The sequence below is a fragment of the Rhineura floridana genome, chromosome 2 (genome assembly GCF_030035675.1).
Source record: "Rhineura floridana isolate rRhiFlo1 chromosome 2, rRhiFlo1.hap2, whole genome shotgun sequence".
NCBI lineage: Eukaryota > Metazoa > Chordata > Lepidosauria > Squamata > Rhineuridae > Rhineura > Rhineura floridana.
Window position 1 is genome coordinate 114,800,384 of NC_084481.1, and position 27,084 is coordinate 114,827,467.

General features: G+C 40.5%; 1 protein-coding gene across 4 annotated transcripts in view; it reads right to left on the reverse strand.

Moving 5' to 3' along the window:
• GTF2H1 (general transcription factor IIH subunit 1) overlaps positions 1–27,084 on the reverse strand; it is a 46,462-nt gene that overhangs the window by 14,558 nt on the left and 4,820 nt on the right. For all 4 annotated transcript variants that reach the window (XM_061610215.1, XM_061610213.1, XM_061610214.1 and 1 more), the window contains exons 2-10: positions 19,702–19,870; positions 16,626–16,818; positions 13,554–13,716; positions 10,152–10,245; positions 8,364–8,513; positions 3,566–3,645; positions 2,245–2,375; positions 680–767; positions 471–559 (exon numbers count right to left, since the gene is read on the reverse strand). In XM_061610215.1, coding sequence (XP_061466199.1) covers positions 471–559; positions 680–767; positions 2,245–2,375; positions 3,566–3,645; positions 8,364–8,513; positions 10,152–10,245; positions 13,554–13,716; positions 16,626–16,818; positions 19,702–19,855 — 1,142 coding nt within the window. In that variant the 5' untranslated portion in view covers positions 19,856–19,870. The remainder of the gene's footprint in view (positions 1–470; positions 560–679; positions 768–2,244; positions 2,376–3,565; positions 3,646–8,363; positions 8,514–10,151; positions 10,246–13,553; positions 13,717–16,625; positions 16,819–19,701; positions 19,871–27,084) is intronic.

A 27,084-nucleotide genomic window follows, 5' to 3' on the forward strand; every position in this document is an offset into this window, starting at 1 on the left:
CATGTACAGGAATCAGCAGTACTGCCATGGTGACATTCTACAGCCGTTCTTCTGCTGCTGCTTATACAAAGGTCTGGCACAAACAGACCATCTCTGGAATTAGTTTCATTTTTCCCTCACACGGTGCTGTAAGTGTTGAGTGCAAGCAAGCCTTCCATGAAAGTGTTTTCAGCATGGAGAAGGGGACCTTTGGATCCAGCCATAGATATTCCTGTCCTTGTTTCCCATTTTTCTGCTTGTGTCTGTTAAACTGTAAGTAAAGTCAGGGTCCCTGTTTATTTTGTGTTATAAAATATGTAACTGAAAGCACTATATACATAAGCATTTTGCTTTTGACAAGATAAAGAAATAATATATGTCTAAGATGTACAGAAAAGAAGCCAATGGGAACAATGATTCTTTTGCAATCATAATTTTGGCACCACTGTGTCAAAAGAACCAAAAAACTTTATTTTGCCTGCAGAACATACCTATCCGATTTCTTTAGGTTTAGTGCAATAGTTTTAATGCTGTTGCTATTTTCTAAATCTTCATACTCAATGGATTCTTGCAGCTTTACCTGTTAAGACAGACACAGTCAGGGCTCTGTAGATTATTACACGAGAAGCAGGCCTTGCATTCTCCAAGGAACAAAATTTGTGTAATCTGTGTTATTTTAGAATCACACAGGCAGCCTTACCCTTTTTACTGGTGGTTGAAAGAAATCTGAATCCCTGGAGTTTCCGTCCATACTGCTGGCCTCACTGTAGTGATCATTCTGTGCTTCTCTGAAAAGCATGGATTAGGCACTACATTATGTCCTCTTAAACCATTCAAGTTTAATTAGATCTACACACTGGTCAGGATTCAACTCCTCATCTCTATGCACAAGTAAAAAGCACTTCTGCAAGCACACTGGCCCGGGATAAGAAGATATGTTTCCTTTTTGAAGCAGCCCCTTGAGCCATGTAAACTGCCTTCAGTTATTTGATGAAAGACAGATGGGATACAAATGATTATTATTTTTATTTATTAAATTTATATCCCGCCCTTCATCCCAGTAGGAGTCCAGGGTGGCAAACAAAAACACTAAAACATCATAAAAACATACATTAAAATATATTAAAACATCTTTAAAAATGTCTTTTAAAAAATGTACTAACAAATGCAGTAACTGCAGAAGCCTGAGCTTTTAGAAACATTACTGTTCATCCTCTATTAGTTATTTTAATACTGGAACTGTTTTAGTATGTTACTGTTTTATTATGATGAAACCTACCCTGGAATTTTTGGTGAAGGGTGGGCTAATTGTTTGGGTGAGATCCAATGTTAGATTAAATTTGAGTAGACCCAATGAAATCAATGGGCTTGTTAATTAAGTGCATCAATTTCATTGGGTTTACTCTGAATGTAACTTAGTTCAATATTATTCTGATTCTTACTTTAACATTTTTATTTAAATTATTAAACATCAGCACAAATAGAGCTGGCTTATTTAGACTTTGCTAGATGTCAGTATTTGTTTGTATCCTCTCATAGCAATTCAACTTAAATCCAATGCCAAACCATGGTTTATTGTTCAGGGGAACTTGAGGGATCATGCCCTCCCTTCCCCCCTTCCTGCTTTACTTCTTGCTACCCATTGTTTGTCATGATGCTCGTACTGTTAAATTATTACTTGCTATATTTATCTATTCAAAATACTGACTAAGCTATTAGAAGCCACAAATATTAGTGGGCTTGGAAACTGATTTGGCAACAGAGTTTGCCGAGCAGTATGTCACAGTAAACACTGAGGAGCAAAACCACAAGTGCTGGTACAGCAAGCCCATGCACAAGAGAGGAGGAAGCAATGTAGGATCATACTTGGGCACTCCCCAATGGGCAAAACGTGTTTTGGTGCTACAACTTAATTAAGACATTGCCTCAGATACTGCATGGCAATACTGAAGTTTGTAATTCTAGTTTCCACTGGCCAGCATATCCCATGACCACATAGGACAATGTGGTATAGTTCACTTAATGCTTCAGACACTTGATGTACCTAAAAAGTATTTTTTCTTCACTGAAATATTTAATTTCTCCTCTGCTTTGCTTTCAGCACACTATGAACTTGGGCAAATGATTACATGATTTGAAGTGTTTTGAGATGATGGATCCAGCTTGCTTCATTTCAACAATTCTTGAATTTGACTGACTAGCAGGTTCCTTCCAGCCCTACAGTACTCTTGCTTGGTTTAAATTTTGTTCTGTGTTGAAACTTACTGTTTTCTGAGCCCAGCTGCAAGGACCATGGCACTGTGATGGTTAAAGCGCTTTATAATGGCAGCATTGCTACTTTCCCTTATTGATTTTGCAGAATTGGATGTGGAAGGTGCCAAGGAAACACCATACCCCTGCAAAGAAAGCAATTATGAAATGTTTGAGCAAGACATTCTGCATCATGGTAGATGAAAATTTGAATTCAGAATTGCTGAACTATTAGCTTTGCAATGTGGCTTAGAGCAGATTGTGACACAAGTGAACTTGTCTCTTGTGATTATTTACTCCTCTGTGCCCATTTCAACAGACTGAAGCCATTAAGTAGAGATTATTGTAATGACAGAAAGATTCCCCTAGCTCTCTTTAACATAGGGCCATGACTGACTGTGGTCCTATAATATTTCAACTCAACTTTTATTAATATTAATTTATATATTGCTAAATGCCAAAATAGGCCACAAAATGGTTTATAAAATATAATAACCAATTACATATTATTAAAATACACAGTAATTAAAAATACGCAATAAAGTAATCCCATTAAAGCATTAAAATATGGATGTCCTTAGTTAAAATATACAATAGAACAATCCCATTGAGAAAACAGTCATTAAAATGAAGACTTTGGTCAATGTAACAATATGACATTTAAGATGACTACTGGGAAATGTTATCCCAAACTTTAAATCTCTTACCCTGATCTGAACATGACATAAGAGAATCATCACACTACTAGTGTCCATATCATTATTGTCCAATGGCAAGTATTCTTTCTGAAGTGAGGAAATGTTTTTCCGATGAGAAAGCTAAGTCAATAAGGGAAGGGAAGGTGGGATTTATCATACTTGCCATGGCAAACCAAATTATGGAACCTGACAATATACTAGTGGTGGGCAACATTTTTCAATCTTAGGTCTATAGTATCTTTTGGACAACTTTCCAAAAGTCACATGTCAGTGGTGGGCGGGGTCAGAGATAAAAGTAGATGATGCAATGAAAGTAAATTTTATTTCTGCACAGTAGAATTGTTTCTACACACACACACCCAGCCTCCATGCAGACAAGCAGGAGGCATTATCCGACTTCAAGAACACATTCCAGTCATGCAAAAACGCTCATGGAGGGTGTGAAAGACAGGTGAGAGGCATGGCCAGGTGAGAGGATGTGTGGCTGAGGAAGAGGTATTGCTTGGAGAGAGCTCCGAGGGCCAGATACAGACCTGAAAAGCTGTATTTGGCCCCTGTGGCTCCCCACCTCCACAATATGCCCTATGCTTAGCCTCTATATATTATACAATTCATAGTATTAAATCACCTGTACTTACTTCATCCAACGATTTATCTTCCAAGGCTGTTAAATCTAATAAAGGATTTTTCACACCTTGAGACACCATTGTTTTTAACCCTAGAGAAGAAAAAATCCCATATATATATGGAAGATTGTATGTAATACTGAGATAGGTCTTTCAGCCTAACAGTGCAAGTGTCAGCTTGGCAAGCGGGGCAGAGCAGCCACAAAGTGTAGATAATAGCCAACAACTTATGCTTAAGGCTCTATGAGTGACCACTGTTCCAAGGAGCCATGAGGATCCTCTACTTGTACTGAAGCTGCAATAGGCCTTGCTGCCTCCCCACTAGCACTATGCAAATGCCTCAGCTAGAGCAAGGGGTGATCATTAAGACCATCAGCACCAGCACCAGCACCCAGCTTGAAAGGGCAAATGCCAGGGCCTACGATGGCACCATTAAAAAAACAACTTTAGGGTCCTGGACTGTCAAGAACAGCACTGGGCCAGGCAGGTGACATCATCGACATTACCTCCAATGCCTCTATGGTGGGGCCCAGGAGGAAAGGCACTGCTGCCCACTCCTTCGCACTCTTGTAAACTTATTTTTTTGGGGGGAGGGGGCAGGCCAGAGGGCACTTGGCCCTGAATACCATGACTAAGATTGGGTCTTTGTGACAGCATAAGTATTAGTTGTGGCCTTGTGCTAAAACCTTTCATCCTAATCTTATGAGCAACCAGCGCAGCAACTCCTAATATCTATTCATGCTCATATGATCCCATCGCCAGTTCAATAAATTGGAAGGGAAAAAAATCCCAAATCACAGAACTATTTACAGTTAATCAAAAAATGTTGCTTGTTCCATAACGATCTACAATATTAAAATACACGTAAAATAAATTTTAAACTTTCAAATAAAGATACAAATGCCAATACAGCATTTAAAAAAAGAATTCTGATTCAGTGCTTATGTCCAAACACTAAATGCCAAGAAATGTCTGGATGTAGAATTTACATAATTTTGTTCCGCATTAATAAAATCATAATGGAATGGCTTCAAATATCTTGTTGCTGAGCAGCATGAACTATTGACAAACTCAAACCTAAAGCTTAAAACCTTGCAAATTCCCTATGTTTGGAGAATGTAAGTTTCCTCAAACTGCAAGACTAATTCAAGAGTTATTTTAGAAACTCTCAGAAATGTTTTGAATGCATCCAAGGACTTTTTACTATAGCATATATTTGCTGTCATGTATCTTATGTTATTAATTCTTCCAGTGCAATTTTGACTGACAATATCTGATATCCCCATCAACAGCCAGTTGTATTTTGTTTTCCACAACATTAAAAACGTTGCACTAATAGGCAAATAACCCCTTGCCATTTAAGAACGTACTTATAGCCAACAGGTATTTCTACCAAACTTTAAAAAGCAGGGAAATTAGGCAGCAATAGTGAATGCACCAGGGGAGCAGGAGACCTGACCTCCTCTCTGAGATACTGTACTGCCCTACACATCTGTAAAAATACAAACACAATTTGCATTGGTCTTTCATAGTCCAATCCACTTCCTGTGTAAGCTTGGAACAATTTTTTTGGGGGGGAAGGGTAGGGGCAGGAAGGAGAGGATAGGAGGGAGGAGGAAGAAAGGGTAGGTTTGATCATTTGCATGCTTATTGAGTTCAACGGGTTTACTGTCATGCAATCATGCTTAGGATAGGTAAAACTGACCATGAGGGGGGAGGAGGAGGTGGAGAGGAGAGGAAAGGGGCAAAGGAAGGGGGAGGAGCAGAAAACGGCAGGTTTGATCATTTGCATGCTTTTTGAGTTCAATGGGATTTACTCCTGTATAATCATGCTTAGGATAGGTGAAACTGATCTGGGGAAGGGAAAGAAGGGGAGATGAGACTGGATGGGCGAGCACTGGGCAGAGGCAAAGCCCCTTTCCTTTCCAAAAGGAAAACACTAACAATATCATGGTTCTTCAGGGTTTCCTCCACAATTTTATTCTACAGCAGGCACGTGCAGTCTCCCACCCAAATTTAAACCAAAGCTGTCACTGGCCACATCCACATCAGACCTTTATTTCACTTTAGACAGTCATGGCTTCCCCAAAGAATCCTGGGAAGTGCAGTTTGTGAATCGGAGACACCTTATTCCCCCCCTCACAGAGATAAAATCCCCAGAAGAGGGGCTGACTGTTAAACCACTCTGGCCACTGGAGCTCTGTCAGGGGAACAGGAATCTCCTAACTCTCAGCACCCTTCACAAACTACACTTCCCACAATTCTTTGGGGGAAGCCACGACTGTCTAAAGTGGAATAAATGTCTGGCGTGGGGGTGGCCACCTGATTAGCCAAGCAGCTGTGAGTCTGGCTTTTAGAACACTGACAGCTGGTTCTTACTGAGCACGCCCATGCTTATCATTGACTTTAATGTTAAATTTCTTAAATTAATTAAACTGCAGAAGATGAAGGTCAGCGTATGGGGCAAGGTCAGTAATAGGGTTACAGGTACTCTGTGAACATGGCTGATTTTTAATTAATTTCAACAAATTATGAGACCACTGGCAGAAAAAAGTCCAACAGGGGTCTGGATTCTTTTTCTTGTTTTACACTTTGAACTCTCGATTCTCTGAGTGTTTTGTCTATCACCATGAAAACGTAGAGGGTTGGTAAGCAAGCATTTCTGAGTTCAGGACTGTAAGTTTTGTAAGGTTTTGTTTTGAAATGAGCTTATGGGAAGCATCCGAAGGGCATGGGGGTATTTTCAATTTAACATTGCGGAATATGAAAAATCCATGCTGGCTATGGTATACAGCCACTCTTGTGGCTGTATAATTCCTGTACACATTACAATTTTAACAATACTATAACATCTTCTCAGAAGCAAGTTCAGTGGGGCTTATTGCCAGTTATAGAGGTATAGGATTGCATCCCAACCAACCAACCACTCAAATAAAGAACTGAAATGAGAAGATCTGATGCTTTCAGCACTGCTACTTGACACTTCACACTTTACAGATGTCAGTGAGCCAATTCAGATGTCACAATAAAGCATGGTTTATCATGATGGGAATACGCATCAGCAAACCTTAGGCTTGTGCGCTCCACACCTTCCTTCTTCTCCTCTAGTACAGCCGCAAGGAAGAAATGAAGGTATTACTTCAATTTTTATTAATCACAACTAGTTATTTCATTTGAACCCAACAAACTGCAGATAATCTTAATTATGGTTTATGAAGCTGGCTTATGTCAACATCCACAGCTAAGACTGACCTTAGGGTTTGGATGTAATGCTAACTGTTACTCAAAAATAGAAGCAAAAGCTTTTAATCCTCTCCCAACTCCAGAGGGTTGGGAGACCGGGGGGGGGGGGGGAGAACATGAGACAGAAGCTTGGTGAGGCTCATTTCCATCACAACAAGCCTTCATTTATCATATAGCCAAACCAGCATCTTATGTTTTTACAAGCTGTCTTCTATCTTGTAACTTGCAAAAGCACTATGCTTCTCTTTTCCTACTGCATGCAATACAGGTTTGGATCCAAAGGTTCTGCTGCTCCATGAGCATAAGGGGGGAGCATCTCCTTTTCACTTGGAAATCTGCTCCAGAGGGTAGAGAGACCTTCCACAGCAAGAGAGGTGGTGCAGGGGGCTGCAGGGGAGTCCTACCATTCATGGACAGCTAGTCAGGATCCTAGCTAATATGCAGACAACTGTACAATGGGTGGGTTCAGATTTAAAACAAATCTATAATTTAGCACTTCATGGACTTATGCCATTCCCCCTCCTGAACAGGTGGAAAGGCTTCTGCTAAGTTTAGCGCTTTGCATATGAACACGGCACCCTGGTTTACAACCAGCAATTGTTAGCACAAGCCATCACTATAGGTCATGGTTTGAAGTAGGCTCGTTTAGCAATGAAAGATTGTATAAACCAGGATCCCTGATTCATACTCAATCCTAAATCAAGATTCTTTGAAACCAAAGCTAAACTCAGCAGACGTCCTTTTGACTACATACGCTGGGAGAAGGAAGAGGAAATGTGCAAGCCAGATGCTTTGCTCAGGCTTGTGGAAGATGAATATACATATAGTGACTTGATGTGATACAGACATGTACATGCTATATTTTTAACGTGTACCCACTTCTCTTTAAGGCGTGGTGGCCACTTCTCATTGTTATACCCATTGCTGCTGTTCTACTTGTGAAACATACTTCAGATTGGGGAAAGAAACTTGTTACCTCCTCTCCCATGCAGCCCCTCTGTACCCCCAAAATCTATGTAGCAGATTTTGGAGACGCGCAGAGAGGAAGCTCCCTTGTGTGAGCAGAATGCCACTGCTTGCACAGCACTAATACAACCCTATGTGAACTAGGGTAAATTACTGATGCGTTTCCTGTAGTAGTTTGTAATCAGGTTTAGAAGTACGGTCTCTTTCCTCACTTCCATCTTCTTCCTTGATATACAAAATAACCAAAGGGAAAAATAGAAGATGGAAAGTGTCCACCTTTCAAACATGCAGGTGGAATCCTAACTTGTCAGGAAGCATTGACCATTGAAGGCAATAGGACTTACTTCTGAGTAAACAGGTTTAAAGATTGAGCTGTTTTAAGAGTTCAACATGGTAAGTAAAAAACTGTAAGAAAACCACAAATTAATAGTTAAATACTTCTCCAACAAATACTTTAGTAATTTCAGCATTGGTCACTCTTAGCTATAATATGATCAGGTGCAACCTCTATGTTTTATTTTCTTTAAAATTACTGAAGCTGGCAAAGTTGGCTAGAAACTCTTGGGTGTTACTGTCCAGAGGCAAAAAAAGAAGAACCTACCCTTTTCATCCATTTTGGCACATTCTGCAAAAAGATCTTTTGATCCTGCATTCAATCTATCCCTGTGGAAATAGTGAGACTGGAAGAATCGTGTCCAGAATTCTTTCTCTGTCATATTGTGAGGAACATTTTCTGCATATTTCAGTTTTACTGTAAGCATGACAAATAGAAACTGTATTTTAATTTAAAATCCAGCCATTTACAACATATTTATATTGCTCATCATATCAGATGTCAGGATGATTTACAGCATAAAACAAATGCAAATCACACAACATCTCAGCACACAGTAAAAAAAACAATGCTGAATAGAAATGAAAGTGGTTTAATTCCTTTCCAAACGTTCTGTTAAGAGGACACAGAAGCAGGATTTTATTTTTGTTCAGTATTTATTAACTTAATTTGTATCCCACCCTTCCTCCCAAAGGAGCCCAGGGCAACAAAAAACAAGCAGTAAAACAAAACACCTTTAAAGCATTTTAAAAATAATCCCAATGCAGATGCACTGGGAAAGACCTGTATGCTAAAAGGCTTCCTGGAAGAGGAAGGTCTTCAGTAGACACTGAAAAGGCAACAGAGAAGGCACCTGTCTTAATATTTAAGGGGAGCGAATGTCAAAGGTCAATCCAGACTCTTCTCCCATCCCCCAGTGTCCATGATTCAGTGATGGCAAACTGGTAATCTACTGCAAGGTGTTGACCCAATCCACTATTTGGGAATCACTATGCTGTTTATATAAGTGCTTGTACGTATGTGATTTAAATTGATACTGGCCTTTTTATTGCAGTTTTTTTTAGTTCTGATGGCTTCACATGTTCCTGTTTATTTGTAGGTGTTTAAAACACACAAATAACAAGGAATTGGGAATTTAACTGCCAATTTGGCATCAGGCAGTGTTCTCAAATTACAGCAGAGTTGACTATTATACTCTCTAGTAATACTGATACAAGAATGGTTGGCACATGCTATTTTATGTGGGCCACTTTTAAATGGGAGGTGAAGGGCTAAAGCTGCAATACAATACATGTCTACTCAGAAGTAAGTACCATTGGGTTCAGTGAGACTTACTCCCAGGTAAGTGTGTACTGGATTGCAGCCTAAATCTCTTCTCTCCCTGTGCTCTTAAGGAACTGGCCTAAGGCCAATCCTTCCTCCCTCTTAGCTGTTTGAGATAACTAGGGTTTAAGATGAGTCAGCAAGAGAAAGAGGAAATCTTCCTTCTATCCTCACTCAATCCTCTGGCTCCTCTCAAAATTTTCCCAACTTGAATTCACCCAATGTGCTACTCTGCCACCTACTCCTTCCCCTCTAGTCTTTCCAAGTCACTTCCAAGCTGGGAAATACAAGAGGAAGAAGTGACAGCAATACAAGGAAGAAAAAAATGGTGCCCCACTAACTTATATCTCCTGCGCCTTAAAGGGGTGGTGAAGAGGGTGTAGTGTGGAGAGACACCAAGACCAGTCCAGGGATTCAGATGCAACCCTTAGCTTAAGATCATGCAGTTCAAGCAAAGTTGCCAAGTTCTCACATTGGGTAATTCTAGGTTACCTTGGAGAAGCAGAGATTCCATGAAGACCGATCATTATTGTTTAAATGTAAAAAAAACCCCGTCAATATTATTTAATGCACGCAAGATAAAAATATGTGACTGAAAGCATCAGCATTTTCTGATTTAAAAGGTTAAATTGAAAGAAAAAGTATACTGAATTTAAAGTCAGAACAATGTGCATAAATACTAGGGATGCTACCTATGTCTATATAAAGCTCACTACCGAATAGATTATTTACCTGCAGGGTAAGTTCTAAATATAGATTCAATGATATCTGAAGTCAAATTATACCTTAGGCCATTACATCCATCTGTTTGAGGTCGTACATCAGCCTACAAGAATAAAAATATTGCAGAAGTTTACAAAATGGCTGCTGAATCATTGTTAAATGGAGCCAACAACCCATGCCAATACTACATGTCAAAATGGCTTGGACATATTGTTATGTTCAATAGCTAAAGTATATTGAGAGCTTGTACATGTTAGTGCCTACATACATAAGCCTCAAGTCCTGAAACTGAGGTTACCATACTTTGGACACATAAGAGAAGACACGATTCACTAGAAAAGACAATAATGCTGGGGAAAACAGAAGGCAGTAGAAAAAGAGGAAGGCCAAACAAGAGATGGATTGATTCAATAAAGGAAGCCACAAGATCTGAACAGGGTGGTTCACAACAGATGCTCTTGGAGGTTGCCGATTCATAGGGTTGCCATAAGTTCAAATCAACTTGCACATAACAACAAGGGAGGGTGTGCAAGTGCAAGGCTTATTTCTACATTCCTACCATATAATGTATGCACCTGGACTAGATTATGGTGTTTATTACTTTAGATCACTACCCAGTGATTGTACATACGAAAAAAGAGTGCTCAAGGTATATAGTTAACTTTACATAAGCCTAGTTTCTGACAACATGACAAGCAAGACTCTGTGGCTTGTTTCATCCATGGTGTAACAGGAGTGCTGCGGAAACTTTTGAGCAGTGTGTGCCATTGTTTGTTTTAAACTATGGCCATTCAAAGTTAAGGGGGGGGGGAAAGGAGAAGAGAGGGAATCGAGGGTCAAAAGCCCAAGACAACAGGACAGATTTGCCTTGGTTTCTAAAAGATAGTGAAGAAGGTGTCGGGCTAACATGCCTCAAGGAGAAGGTTCTTTATTGTGGATGGCACTAGAGAAAAGTCCCTCTTCTTGGTGACCACCTGCCTAACCTACAAAGGCAGGGACACCCAGAAAAGGATCTCCAGAGAATATTATTTATTTATTAGATTTATATCCCACCCTTCCTTCCAGGAGGAATCCAGGGCGGCAAACAAAAGCGCTAAAAACAGTCTAACACATCATAAAAACAGACTTTAAAATATATAAAAACAAGATATCCTTAAAAACACATTAAAACAAAATATCTTTAAAAACATCTTAAAATAAAAAGAGCTTTAACAACAAATTAAAAAGCAATTCCAACACAGACACAGGCTGGGATAGGGTCTCCACTTAAAAGACTTGTTGAAAGAGGAAGGTCGTCAGTAGTGCTAAAAATAGATGAGAGATGGAGCCTGTCTAATATTTAAGGGGAGGGAATCCCAAAGGGGAGATGCCACAACACTATAAAGGGCCGCTTCCTATGTTGTGCAGAATGGACCTCTTGATAAGATGGTATCTACAGGAGGCACTCATCTGCAGAGCACAGTGATCGACTGGGTATGTAAGGGGTAAGATGATCTTTCAGGTATCCTGGTCCCAAGCTGCACAGGGCTTTGTACACCAAAACTAGAACCCTGAATGTGGCCCAGTAGCTAACGGGCAGCCAGTGCAATTCTTTCAGCAGCACGGCGACATGTTGGCGATACCCTGCCCCAGTGAGCAGTTGTGCTGCCACATTTTGCATCCGCTGCAGCTTTCAGACCAACCTCAAGGGTAGCCCCACATACAGCGCATTACAGTAATCGAGCCTGGAGGTTACCAGTGCATGGACAAAAGTGGTCAGGTGATCCCAGTCCAGAAACGGCCGCAGCCGTCTTACCAGTCAAAGCTGGTAAAAGGCACTCCTAGCCACTGAGGTCACCTGGCCTCTAGCAACAAAGATGGATCCAGGAACACCCCCAGACTATGGACCTGCTCTTTCAGAGAGAGTACGACCCCATCCAAAGCAGGCAACTGACCAATCTGAACTAGGGAACCACCAACCCACAGCGCCTCTGTCTTGCTAGGATTCAGAGTCGGTTTACTGGCCCTCATCCAGCCCACTACCAAGTAAAGGCAGCAGTCCAGGGCTTGCACAGATTCTCCCAGTTCAGATATTACAGAGAAACAGAGCTGGGTATTGTCAGGGTACTGCTGACACCTCACCCCAAATCTCCTGATTACTGCTCCCAAGGGCTTCATATAGATATTAAACAGCATAGGGGGCCAGATGGTACCCTGCAGCACCCTACAGCATGACTACCAAGGGGCTGAAAGACAATCACCCAATGTTATTCTCTGAAAACAACCCTGGAGATAGGATCGGAACCACTCTAAAACAGTGCCTCCAATACCCAGCTCACCAAGTTGGCCCAGAAGGATACCATGGTCAATGGTATCAAAAGCCACCAAAAGATCAAGTAAGAATAACAGGGTTGCACTCTCCCTGTCCTTCTCCCGATAGAGGTCATCCATCAGTGCGACCAAGGCCGATTCAGTCCCATAGCCAGGCCTGAACCCAGATTGGAATGGTTCAAGATAATCTGTTTCATCCAAGAGTACCTGCAATTGCTGTGCCACAATCCTCTCAATCACCTTCCCTAAGAAGGGGGTATTTGTAACCGGTCGGTAGTTGTCACAAACCAATGGGTCAAGGGTGGGCTTTTTCAGGAGTGGTCGGATCACTGCCTCTTTCAGGGCAGCTGGAACCACTCCCTCCCGCAATGATGCATTGACCACACCCTGGATCCACTCAGTCAATCCCCCTCGGCAAACTTTAATAAGCCAAGAAGGGCAAGGGTCGAGAGGACATGTTGTTGGCTGCATCATCACAAGCACCTTGTCCATGTCATCGGGCTGCATCAACTGAAACTGATCCCAAGAAGTTGCAGCAGACGTGGCACTGGACACATCACTGGGAATATGAGTAAGTTCATGCCAAAGATGACAGACCTTGAAACACCCCAGTTCCAGGCCCTTCAGGGCTTTAAATAACAAGACCAGTGTCTTGAACTGACCTAGAAAAGATGGCACTGTGACATTAAAAGGAAATCCTGAGTTACTTGAAGGATTACCTGTATCCGTATCAGCCTGCTTGTAGTTTAAGATCAGCAATGCAGGCTGTTTTCACCTGCCCATCTCTGAGAGCAGTTAGACTGGCAGACACCAGGGAGAGGGCTTTGGAATGCCTTACCACCTGGATTCCAACAGGCCTTGTTTTTACAGGCTTTTTGGAAAGCTCTGGCGACTCAACTGTTTTCCTTGGTCTCTGCTTGATGTATTCTTGTTGAGCTGCTGTTAATTTTAGTTGTACTTTGTTATTGATTTTTGATTTTTTCAATTTGGGGGCTTTTTTACTGTATGTTGTTGTATGCTTTTATTTTGTAAGCCATGTTAAGAGGGCTTTTGCCCTCAAAGGCAGCCCAAACATTTAATTTTTTTAAAAAATGAACATACCAGAAAAGCTGCAGAGATGCCCACATCCTGCTTATTAGACGCTGTAGAATTATCCATAGCATTCATGCTTAAGCGGTTGGCCCAGAATTCCTCAGCACTGATCACCTGGCTCACAACAAGGTCTTTATAAAGTTGAAACAAAACAGGATCTTCTTGCAGCATTCTGGTAAAAGAAGGTTTAAAATTGTTTCAAATGTTAAATTCCAAAGATAACTTACTGAATTCTAGAAAGTAGAATTACTGTGCAAATTACAAGCAAACAGCAACTACAGCATTTTGAGACTCAAATGAGTTGTACGAGTGGTAACTTTTGAAAAACAAGAAAATTACTAACTGTCCCTCATTCTTCCACACACAATTAAAATGTTTAACAAGGATATGCCAATTCAAGACTGCCTGCTAAGGGAATAATGTCAGAAGAACAGGGAGGTAGGCAGTTTTTAGTGACTTCCCTGCCCCATGCAATGGCCCACACACCTCTTCCAAATTTGTGGAGGAATCTACAGAACAGATTGGTGAGGTGCAGGGTACTACAGGGGGAAGATGGAACAATGAAAAGATCTTCCCCATTCTATTGGCAGATTCCTTCCAGCAGCAGAAGTTATCAATGGATTACAACCCACCATGTTTTTCAACCGTAACTGCATTTTCAAGAAAAAAAACTAAACATGTTTTTACTTTGCTTTAGAGGTATACAATAATGATGAAAAATTCAAGAATTCCAACTAACAGTGATCTTTACAAAAAAAGTATTTTTAATACTACCTAGGAAACCCAATCATTCAGAGCTATCCTCACATTTACTCAGAAGCATGCATGGGTTCAATGGGCTTCCTCCTTAGTAAGCATGTTTAGGACTTTAGCCTTAAACCCTGTAGAACTGAAAGTTCTGAAGGGATACTTATAATCCATTTCAAAAGTATTGGTCTTTTCCACATCTTAACCAGATATTTCTTATAGTAAATCTGATGAATTACTTCACTGAGAAAAATTCTGCATATGTTTACAGAATAGCTGCTTTTTACCATTTGGAATTCAGGAGCTGTCAAGAATAGCTAACTTTGAGCTAAAGTTGGTCAAGCTAAAATAGTTTAACCAGAGGGAATTCTGGGAGCTTTGTTGATCCCTGCGATACTCTGCTGGAGAAGTCCAAGGCTTTAGTGCCAGACAGGCAATTTGCTAATGTCAAGAAGATGCAACTGAACCTTATCTATTATCTGTTGTCTGCTTCCCGAGATTAAAGTCAAAGAGAGTGGGTATTGCAGATCAGGACCGCTGGGTACGACTGTCTAGCCCTCCTTATCTTCAAAGAAGGTGATCACTGAAGGGGCGCCTTGGATGGCTAACTGGCCTCCTCCCTGTTGCCAGCTAAACCCCATAAAAATGTAGGGTGATCGTTCAGTTACTTGTTTCCATTCCCTATTCCAGCTACCTTGAATCGCTTGTAAGCCATTGGGAACCAGGCTTTTACCTTGAAATGAGTATGAAACCAGATTAAGAATACTTTTGTTATTTTCTTTTGTCTGCTTTGAATCTCTCACAGTATTATGCAAATGTATCTCATTTAGCCCGGTTGAGGGTAATCCGCTTTAAAGGAAATATATGCTGCTCTCTTTTTGTATGTACCTTTCTTTTCTTTTAAATAAACTACCCTTTTATTAATGGTGTGTATTGCTTGGGGCTTATGACTCTAAATTCAGTCCTTGATCACTGGTTGCTACTGATTACCATGGATTAGTGTGGGTTAATGCCCTAGAGCAAAGGGTGTGACAATAGGTCTGCTCTAGGATCTCCCTTAGTGCTCTGAATTCCCCTTATTCAGAGTAGAAGCTAAAAACAAAAAGGTTGGTGACAGTGTACCCCCTTCAAGGATTGGTATTTGGGTGTAACTAATCCTGGGACAGTAAGAGTTTGTCCAGGAAGCAGTGACCCCAGGGAAGTGGGGCTGTTCTCGGAAGCAAAGAACCCCCTTGGGGTGCTGAGGTCAAGGGACCCCTGGGGGGGGCAATCTTTGACAAGAGCAGCTCCCTTTAAAAAGTTAGAATAGCTTATTTAACATTCATACAAGACTTACTTGCTATGAAGCATACAGCTTTTTATTTAGAATGAAAAATTATAATGGGTCTTTGACCACATTCAGACATGACAAATCTGTTTTTACAAACCATAGTTTGGAGGATTAGGAACAGGCAGTGTGATTATGTACTCCTCTCTCACCCCCTGGAATTGAGATATGATTAACCAGGAATTCATTTATTAAGTCATGAATGACAGGGGAGGAGGAATGGATGAGCACACCATGGTTTGAAGGACTGGATATGTAGTGTATAAATGCATTTTTTATTTTCACATAGAGGAAAATACATCATACAATCCCATGCATGTCTACTCAAAAACAAGTCCAACTGAGTTTTATGTGGCTTACTCCCAGGTATGCAGGTAAAGAACTGCACTCAAGCTCATTTTCCATAGTCACCAAGCAACTTTTGAATACCAGTAATATTAATCTTATAAGCTGCTACTTAGAATGACACAGCTCTGTAAACATAGGTATCACGACTAGTATTGCTACAGAATTTCACCTCATAGTGGGTGTGGTTTTGATACCCCAATACAGAAATTATGAGTTGTATTCAATGAAGTCATCCCTTTAGCACAAGATCTTACACCTGCACAATGGGACTTCCTCTTGCTCTCCTTGTGTCCTCCCCATATGCTCTGGTTGGGAAGTCCCCAGAACAGATATGGAGGCTCGTGGGCAAGAGAGGTGCAGGTGGATGTTCTTGCACTAATGGCACCCTGACATCACATATTTTATTAAATCAGTGAAACTGGGTCCAATAAAAGCTCTGACAAGGTAGAGAAGGATGCCCTGCTCCACTAGTACACCAGCTACGCACCTGGAAAGCAAGCCCAGGCTACCGTCACTGTTAGGCACAGGAGCCCCCAATTCCTTAGCCATTATACATGAGGCACAACTGCAAGACAGCTCTTAACAAATCACCAAGAATGAACGGTTTATACTATAAATAGAAGACAATGGGAATATTCTTTTAAAATAGTGACCTTTACCTGTTTTTTTCCTCAAGTTCTTTATTAGCTTTCCTCTTGAACTTGGGTAATAACTGCTGAAGAAGATCCTTTACTGCATCTCTCTCTTTCACTGCTGTACTTTCATTAGAGAAATGGAAGTTGGTTGTGTCCCCTGCATGCAGTACCAACTGAAGCTGAATCTTAGCTTTTCCTTCAGGACTGATTTTCTGGCCTATTTAAAGACATCACAGAAATGGTACCAAAATTTATTTATATAGGTGCAACAACAAAGGAACTGCACTATAAATAACAGTCTGTTTTTACAGCAGTGTTGACCTGTATGACTTATTTTTGCAGCAGCTTTTATTTATTTATATATCCCAAACGTCCTCCCAGAAGGAGGCCAGGGCAGCAAACAAAACACTAAAAACACTCTAAAAAGTCTTAAAAACAGACATTAAAAGATATTAAAACAAAACATATTAAACCAAAACATCTTTTTTAAAAAAAGCTTTAAAAACAAATTAAAAAGCAATTCCAACACAGTCACAGGCTGGGATAACGACTCTACTTAAAAGACTTATTGAAAGAGGAAGGTCTTCAAGTAGGCACCGAAAACATAACAGAAATGGTACCTGTCTAATATTTAGGAGGAAGAAATTCCAAAGGGTAGATGCCACAACACTCTAAAGATCTGCTTACTATGTTGTGTAGAATGGACCCCCTGATAAGATGGTATCCGCAGGAGCCTTCACCTGCAGAGCTCAGTGATCGACTGGGTATATAAGGGGTAAGACAATCTTTCAGGTATCCTGGTTCCAAGCTATACAGTGCTTTGTACACCAAAACCAGCACCTTGAACCTGGCCCAACAGCTAATGGGCAGCCAGTGCAATTCGTTCAGCAGCAGGGTGATATGTTGGCGATATCCCCAGTGAGCAGTTGTGCCACTGCATTTTGAACCAGCTGCAGCTTCCAGACCAACATCAATGGCAGCCCCACATATAGCGCATTACAGTAATAGGATTGGGGAAGGCAGCTGTGAGAGAACTAGAAAAGGTCCTCAAATGCAAAGATGTATCACTGAATACTAAAGTCAGGATCATTCAGACCATGGTATTCCCGATCTCTATGTGTGGATGTGAAAGTTGGACAGTGAAAAAAACAGGTAACAGAAAAATCAACTCATTTATGTGGTGTTGGAGGAGAGCTTTGCACATACCATGGACTGCGAAAAAGACAAATAACTGGGTGTTAGGACAAATTAAACCAGAACTATCACTAGAAGCTAAAATGATGAAACTGAGGTTATAATACTTTGGGCACATAATGAGAAGACAGGATTCACTAGAAAAGACCATAATGCTGGGAAAAACACAAGGGAGTAGAAAAAGAGGAAGACCAAACAAGAGATGGATTGGTTTCATAAAGGAAGCCACGGACCTGAAACTTACAAGATCTGAACAGGGTGGTTCATGACAGATGCTATTGAAGGTCACCAATTAATAGGGTCGTCATAAGTCATAAACGACTTGAAGGCACATAACAAAAACATGCCGCTATTTCCTTGAAAATATCAAAGCATCACACTAGGCATCCCCAAAATTGTAAGACCAATGTGTGTCATGCAATTCACCCTTCCACACACCCCAAATGCGTGTTGCATATAACAGAAAGAACAAAATACCCACAGATGGAGAAAGAAAGCAAAGCAAAAAACCAAAACGTAGCAGTGCCCTCGCCCTCTTTCCAATTCTGAAGTGATGACCCCAAAAGAGTGATCTCCTTTGGTGTTGATCTGCCGGATGGCAGCCTGCTGCATGGAATGATGCTCTGTTATATAAGCTCTGCTGCTGATAGAAGTTAACTGGCAGTTGTTCTCAGCTGCTGGGCTGCGTGGCCTGATAGTAAGAGACTTGGCAGATGATGAATGACAACTACAGGCAGGTATAAGGCTAGCAGGAAGATGCAGGGGCAGATGTAGCTGCCTGGAGGTGTTTAAGACCTCTCCTGTCTCCTCTTTTAATTTTTTGGATGCCACCTAGGACACAGTGATTAAAAAGGAAAGGTGGTGAATATATTCTACTAAATGCCCATTTACATCAACAGCAACGAGCACTGATTGACACTCAATGGATAGATGTCTTTCACAGAACTGCTATCCAAATCCGTTCAGAGGACAGTCTGTGGCTCATATTCTAATCCTTCATACATACAAGGAATGGACTCTTGTTACTAAATCATAACATCTCCCCATATTTATGGCATTCCACTAATCACCAGGAAGACCTACAGATTTTCTCCCAGTAAAGACAATTTATTTCTGAAAGCAGAAGAATCACAAACAGTAAGGAGCAGCAACGGAGCATTCAGTTCTGTAACACATTAATGGAACAGTAACACTATTTAGTGATGCAAAAGTTAGCAGCAATACTGAAAACCACTAGTACCTAGGAAATGATGTCCCCACGGCAGAAAGCTACAAAGAAAGCTACACACAGTAATTTTGCAGGTCTTCATTTTTTTAAATTATCCCTGTTCTAAAGCAGTTGCATTAATTGCTAGTTCTGGGCCCACATTAAATGTTTAAAGCCCAAATGACTTAGGCTTGAAATATCTGAGAGACACCTCCCTCCCTAAAGACCCTCTCGAGTGTTAAGATCAACAGAGGAGGCCTTCTTGGTAGTTTCCCTACCCTCAGAGGTTCAGGGGATGGTGGCTAGGGAGAGGGCATTCTCTGGGGCAGCCCATATGTTGTGAAATTTCCTTCCCACAGACATGCACCTGGCAACTTTACTGCACTGTTTTTGGTGAACCCTAAAGATGCACCACTTTACCCTGGCCTTTGGGATGTATGTTTTCGGGACCCCCCTATTATTGTGTATATAATTTGCTTTAATTGTTTTTAATACTGAATTTTAAACTGCTGTAGATCACTGGGACCTGCTGGTGAGGGGCAGGTAATATAATAAAGTAAATGCAAGTAATAACAAAATATACAATGAACCTGACCTCAGTCAGTCAGTCCTCATCCCTAATGCCTCAAACAAAATAGCTCAGTGTTTAACAGGGTTTTAGAGTTACATGATGAGACAAGTGTTAGGCATTTTACTTACATTTTATATCTGCATACATATGGCTGACTGTGAACCGGTCTTTGCCCTCAGGTGCCCAGGCTATTCTTTCAGCCATGAGGTAAAGAGCACCATCCTGTTTCTTTTGACGCACCTTCTTTACTATTAGTAACACTTCTTCAGATGATGTTGCCATGATGGCTGTAGAGCACTACATTTTGAAAACAAAAACCATTTGTTTTAGCATTACTTGTTTCTCATCGTTTCAAATTTGCTTCAAAAATTGCACTGGAAGTGTAAGACTCATTGCTGGCTGTTGCCCACTGTTAATGCATTTAACTGGCATGCAATTTATCTAGCAATTTTTTAAAAAACAAACAAACAATATCCTATTGTCAAACTAGCAGTGAATTGTTTGTTGTTTCTGCCAATTAACACGAACTATAGGCACATAACCCTGTGTGACCAGCATCTTTCAACTCCCTATATTTTTTTAAATTTTACTTGCCCTTGTTTTAAAAAAACCAGTATCAGGCTGTAAAGGCAAAGTAAGCAAACATAAGCCTATCACTATTGGAGCATTTCTTCTCCAGTATGAGCTATATTTGAAAAATGCAAGGACAAGACTATTACTGATTTGCTTATATAGATTGTGAGATGATCAAAGTATTTATGCTTTATTGTAATTTGGAGATTTGGTTTTTTTTAAACCACAGAGATGAAAAGATAACAACCTATCCTCCAGACTGAAGGTGGAGCTGACAAATGTAAGATTCTGGATGCAAAAAGGAGATTGTATCTGGGTGGAATTGTACTCGTTCAATGGGACTTGTACTTCCTTTCCTCTCCCTGCAGCCCCCCCAATCTTCTCCATAGGGTCCTCCAGCCCCATGGAACAGATTTTGAGGGTGCTCAGGGGATGTAGGGAGAAGGAGAAGAAGAAGAAGGGAAAATCTTGTTGGGCAAGAGGGAGTCTGTTCTGCTTATGCAATGACGGCATTGGATACAACTCCAAGCATGTAGGTCTTTCCTGTTATCAAATCACATAGAAGACCTGCTCTCAGTTTCTACACAGAGCTACAATCTGTGGCATAAAAACTATGCTGATTCAGAATTGTCTCCAAATACTGTCATATCAACAAATCTAGATGGCTTAGTCTTAGCCTATGTCTCTAAGAACAAATCTTACATGATATCCACAGTCAGTACCTACATTTGGAAATCACAATAAACCATGTTTTGTCATAGCAGAAACAAGCTGCAGCAAGACTTGGACTCTAGGTGCAGCAATGCTGAGGAGACCAGAAGTTTCCACTTCTATTTTCACTAACCCTAATATGTTGTTTTGACTGAATGCAGCAAGCTTAAAATCTTCACTATGGTTTGACTGAAATAAGCCTACTTAAACTGCAGTTAATTAAAAAAAGAAGCAAAAGTTTCCAATCTCCTCACGGCTTCAACAGAGGGGAGGTGCGCACAAGCCCAAGGCTCCCTGTTGCTCATTCCCATCAAGATAAAACGACTTATCGCGACAACCATTCTTAATGATTTTCTTAGGAGTGCTTTAATGGCTTTGAGATATCAGTGACTAAGGCACCATTTATGTAAATACCAGGGCAGTGGAGTCGGAGTCGTAAGCAATTTTGGGTGGAGTCAGTAGAAATGTACCGACTCCGACTTCAAAATAAATTTTGATTGACAAATTTTTTAAAATATAAATTCAAAATGTCAAAGAAGCTTCCCATGAAGTCAGCTGTAGTTGAGCATTTCACCATAACTCAAGATGGAAAACATTTTGTGTGTCGGTGTATGACACAGGACCCAGATGGGCAAATGCTGTGATGCCAAGATCAGCGCATATTCAGGCAGCGATAAAAATGCTCCTATGAGAGCTTCCAATTTAAAAAGACATTTACAGCGCTTTCCAGGGCTGTGGAGTTGGAAGTAATTTTGGGTGGAGTCGGAGACAGAGAGTAGAAAAATAGAGGAGTTGGAGCCAGAGTTGAAGGTTTGGTGTACCGACTCCACAGCCCTGGTAAATACTAGAAATCATTATGTAAATATTTATTAAATACTATTCCCTCTGAATATGAAAGTTGCCTGCTAAACTTGTAATACCCTGTTATAAGAGCTCAGACTCTTATGATTTCAAGGGATGCCTAATGTAGTTCTGGACAGCTATTATAAGAGAATTTCTTATGAACTAATATACTGCATCTGCTTGGTCAAATAATAAATATTGACTATGTATTAGCCAAAATAAGGGAGGGAAGTTTTGGGAAAAGGTGATTTGCATATGTGGCTACAACAGCAGAGTAAGTATTTTCAGCTATGTGAGAGGTTGACTTTTTAAACTAATGAATTTTATTCATATTAATTTTGTGTTTTATTTTGTTTTGTTGTTTTATATTAATATATTTAAGTTGCTTTGAGTGGCATCTTGCCTAGAAAGATTTAACATAAATTTTAATATGTTTGGAAATATTGTTATGACCTGTAGTACAAATAAATAATTCTACCTGATCTGAACTATTTTAAAGACAAGGAAATTGAATGACGCCAAGTAAAGTTCAATGGCAATTAATCTTCCTAAGCCTGTATATTTTGGCTGTTATCCCACACTGTGGTCTGCAGACCACCAGCGGTCTGTGAGCTTCATACAGGTGGTCCATGGCATGTCTGTAAAAAATACAATTAAAAATCATACAGCACCACAGTGCATTACAATTGCTACTATGGGCAAAATGATTAAATGATCAGAAAGGTCTTCAGCAGTTTTCCAGTGGTCCATGGGAAAAGAAGTTGGGTCTAAACTATCCAGAGACTTGTATTTGCCAAACTCTAGCAAAGGAAGTATGCTGGGAAAGTGCTATCTAACACCTTTTAAAATGCACTTGTAAAGTTCTTGAGCAGCACGTTTCCTGTTCTTGTCAGCAGTTCCTTATTTGCTGAACAAGCCCTGTATGTATCCTAAACCACTTTGCAATGTGAACTGCAAGTATACTAGGAAGGATGGAATTACCCAAAATTGGGTTCCCTCAACTTCACTTGACTTTGGATAACCTAAACACTACCATTCTAAAAAGAAAAAAATGGACCAGTAGTTTTCTTCTTTCAATCAAAGCATCAAACTTTAACTAATTAGCTGGTGAACTGCAGATTAAAATCTGCCCTTAAAAATTAATGCGACTGAGAGAGTTACAATAAAGCAAGAGTGATGCCAAATATGGCAGCTAAATGTCAATTTCCTCACTCTCACTTTGCAACGTGTAGTAAAATTTACCCATATTCTGATGTCATCACAACTTGCATTTCCCTATCTCTCCTCCTTATTGTTGGCTGCTTCTGGTGATGTGAGGGCAGGGAAACAAAAAATGTGATGACATCGAAATACACTCTGCTATGTTCTACTAAACATTATGGAGAAGAAACGCCAATACATAAAGAAGGAGAAATTGCAAATTTAACAGAGGATTGCTGACTTTCAAGATGCTCATAAAGGAGTAGACATAACCAGGTCCCAGCAAGCCATTTAGGGCTTTAAAGGCTAGAACCGGGACCTTTAAATTGAACCCAGGAACAAATAGACAGCCAACACAAATGATATAATGTTAGAGGAATATACTCCAATCTTCATGATCCACTTAAAGAGCATTGCATATATTCATACTTAGTCAAGAGTATGTTAAGAGTAGCATAGTGGCAAATTCAGAAGTGCAGAATCCCTTCATGATAGTGAAAGCCATGCCCCCTTCTAAGATTATACAACCTTTTAAAAATATAGAATCATCTGCCCAGGCTTGAATATTGCTTTCTGCTTCACTATCACTGAATGAATGAAACTTTATTTTTACCCCACCCTTTTTCCAAATTGGAACTCAGGGCGGCTTACAAATAAAACTACATGTAGTTAAAAACATACAAAAATATACAATTAAGATACAATTAAACTATATGCAACCTTAAAACCATGAAACAGGTTATCACTGTCACCACTTGACTGTCTTCTCTCATTGTCAAGAGATATTGCTGGAAATACTGAATTCAATGTCTACACATTTATTTCCTGCTGCTACTAGATGATGGAGATGGGATGCTATCATCAGGATTCACCGTCTTCTGCAATTACAGAATTCTCACTCTCCACAACTTGTCTTGGCTTTTTGAAGTAGGAACTAATAAAAGGCTTGCTTGCAATTGACACTCATTGGAACTCTTCTCAGTGGCTAACACACTCCTCTTTCATGCTGATTAGCTCATAGAACGCTGGAGATATAGGGGTCCTACTAGGACCTGGTTCCCAAAAAAGTAAGGGGTAAAAGCCTCCAAAGACTCCAGACAATTACACCCCTGTTAGAGGAACAAATGTAGTATCCAGAAAGGCCAGAGAAAAAAGTTGAATACTTCCTAAATATTGAGACTGGCTTTTCTTCCAAGAAAATGTTTCTGAAAGTTACTTTGGCCAAGTTGAATCTTACATGGATATCATTTTATGCAGGATTAGCGAAGCTTTTTGGACTGCCCTATGAAAAAAACCAGGCAGTTTAAGGGTGACTGATTTAATAGTAAATACTTCCCATTTTAGACGAGCTCAATCTATTCTCTCAGAACAGTGGGCGATATACAACAAAGTAGTTGCATTAGCGCAGATTTCCATTTGTGCTATCAAACTTCCTCTCCTTAAATCTGCTTCAAAAGGTTACGGGAACCCCCAGAACAGATTTAGGGGGCAAGTTTAGAAAGGAGAGAGGGATGTTCTGTTGTGCAGACAGAAGTATTTGCTCTAATTACTTTGCTGAATACCACCCTTTATCTACAGCAACTTTATAGGGTTCTAAAATCCTGACAGAAAAACACTTGTGGTTTAACACAAATTTTACCATTGGCATGACTGTATTTATGTTGGTTTTATTAAATTTGAATGTTTTAAAACATAAAATCTAAATTACTACTTGTAATATAAGCAACATAACTTGTGCTTATATTTTCTGAATCTGGACTTCTTTATTTATTTATTAATTATTTGATTTATATCCGGCCCTTCCTCCCAGTAGGAGCCAAGGGCAGCATCTGATTCTGGGATTCTGTCACGACTGAAGTGGGCTTCAATCCCTTGGTTTGGAAAAACCCTCATTTGCTTGGTTTAGATGCAACAGCAAACTATGATTTATTGAAACAAGGAAGGGAGGAAATCTGTGTGTGTGAGGGGAGGGGAAGTGCATGAGTCAATGACAATTCCCAATCCTCTAAAATATGTATTTGAATACTTTATCTGAACGGATGCAAGTTAATAAACTGGTATGTGCCTCTTACGTTCATCACGTAGTAATGTAAATGTCTATTTTGCCACATGTATATATAATGGAGAATTTTTATATATCCATATATAAACATAGATATTAGAAGGTATGTTTAAGAACTATAAGAAAACCACAAGGAATAAAGCAACAGGCCCACAGGACCCTTAAGATTCAGTGCTCACATTCTTCAGAGGGGCAAGTGAAGTTCAGCCTGAACTTCTGAAATGAAGCAAACAGGTCTGTGTGTGATTAACTTTTGATTAAAAAGTATATTGTTTAGGGGCAAGTGGCATGTAGCAAATGTATTACTAGCAATAGATGTGCTGGTTAGGCTTGTGAGATCAATAACAAAGGTGGAATGTTATGCTTGGTAGTTCATAGGTCAAGTACATTAGTCAAGGGGACAGGAGTATATTGGAAATATTAGTCAAAGGGACAGGCATACATTAGTCAAGGAGATACGTGCATATTTCAGTATTACTACTTGACTGGCTACAAAATAATGTATACAGTGTAACTTCCATGTAATGCTTATGTGTAGCCCCTTCATCGGGAACTGCTAATTTCTTTGTCCTGGAACTGTAAAAAAAGATTCATACAGACAGTGCCAAGTTGCAGTCCTCGCCACTTGCTCTGGTGTGGCTGACTGTGAGAACGCTCCTTTCCATAAGAACATAAGAAGAGCCTGCTGGATCAGGCCAGTGGCCCATCTAGTCCAGCATCCTGTTCTCACAGTGGCCAACCAGGTGCCTGGGGGAAGCCCGCAAGCAGGACCCCAGTGCAAGAACACTCTCCCCTCCTGAGGCTTCCGGCAACTGGTTTTCAGAAGCATGCTGCCTCTGACTAGGGTGGCACAGCACAGCCATCATGGCTAGTAGCCATTAATAGCCCTGTCCTCCATGAATTTGTCTAATCTTCTTTTAAAGACATCCAAGCTGGTGGCCATTACTGCATCTTGTGGGAGCAAATTCCATAGTTTAACTATGCGCTGAGTAAAGAAGTACTTCCTTTTGTCTGTCCTGAATCTTCCAACATTCAGCTTCTTTGAATGTCCACGAGTTCTAGTATTATGAGAGAGGGAGAAGAACTTTTGTCTATCCACTTTCTCAATGCCATGCATAAGGCCTACCTTTTTGCTGCAAGCCTGTGCCTTCAATTTCCTCAAGGACCCCCCGGGGGTCCATAAGACCCCAAAATTCCCCATCACTTCTGGTGTCAAAAGTGGGATGTGACCGGGACACCAGGTGAAAGCCAAGACTGGACTGGAGTGGTGAGAAGGGACAGCTGGAGGTGCCTTATCAGAATTTGGTAAGAGATCCATTCCAAAATCTCATTCCTTGCTGTCCATTTCTCTCCGTTCCTCCAGACTCCCGTTTCACTGGCAATTAAGAGTCCTATGTTATATTAATACAGGTTTATAACAAACTGTTTGGGGAAAAGGGGAGGTACTGTTGTGTTTCTCAGTTGCTTTTCATTGCTGTGGTGCTGATGTTGTTGGATTGCTTGAGCTTTGGAATAACGTGGACCTGGGTGTTGTGTGTGTGTGTTACTGAGTGACTGAAAGGGCGAATGACGGTCCCGCCTTATGGAAAGGCATTGGCGCCCCAGTTCAGCCTTCAACAGACTGAACTTGTACACTGGAAGCAGCGGCTGTTAAAAGCCCCTGGTTCATCAGCCTTCATTAGACTGAACCTGCATAGGGAAACTAGGAATAGGTATTGGCGGCTGTTAAAAGCCCAGTTCAGCCTTGCATAGACTGACCTTGAACAAGACAAACAACACAGGAGACATGGGAAGCAAAGGATCTAAGGTGGACCCTTCACCAGGATCATCCCTGACTATAAAAAATTATAGTCAACCTGATAAACTGCCAGCTGGTATAAAATTGAGTAGGATGATTGCATTGGTTCGGTGTTGGAATGGATACACATATGAGAACAATGCACTGCAATTCCCCTTGGAAGGTAGCTCTGATTAATTAATTGATTGATTGATACCCCACCCTTCCTCCCAGCAGGAGCCCAGGGTGGCAAACAAAAGCACTAAAACACTTAAAAACATCATAAAAGCAGGCATTAAAATGCATTAATACAAAACAACTTAAAAAACTTTTTTTTAAAGCTTT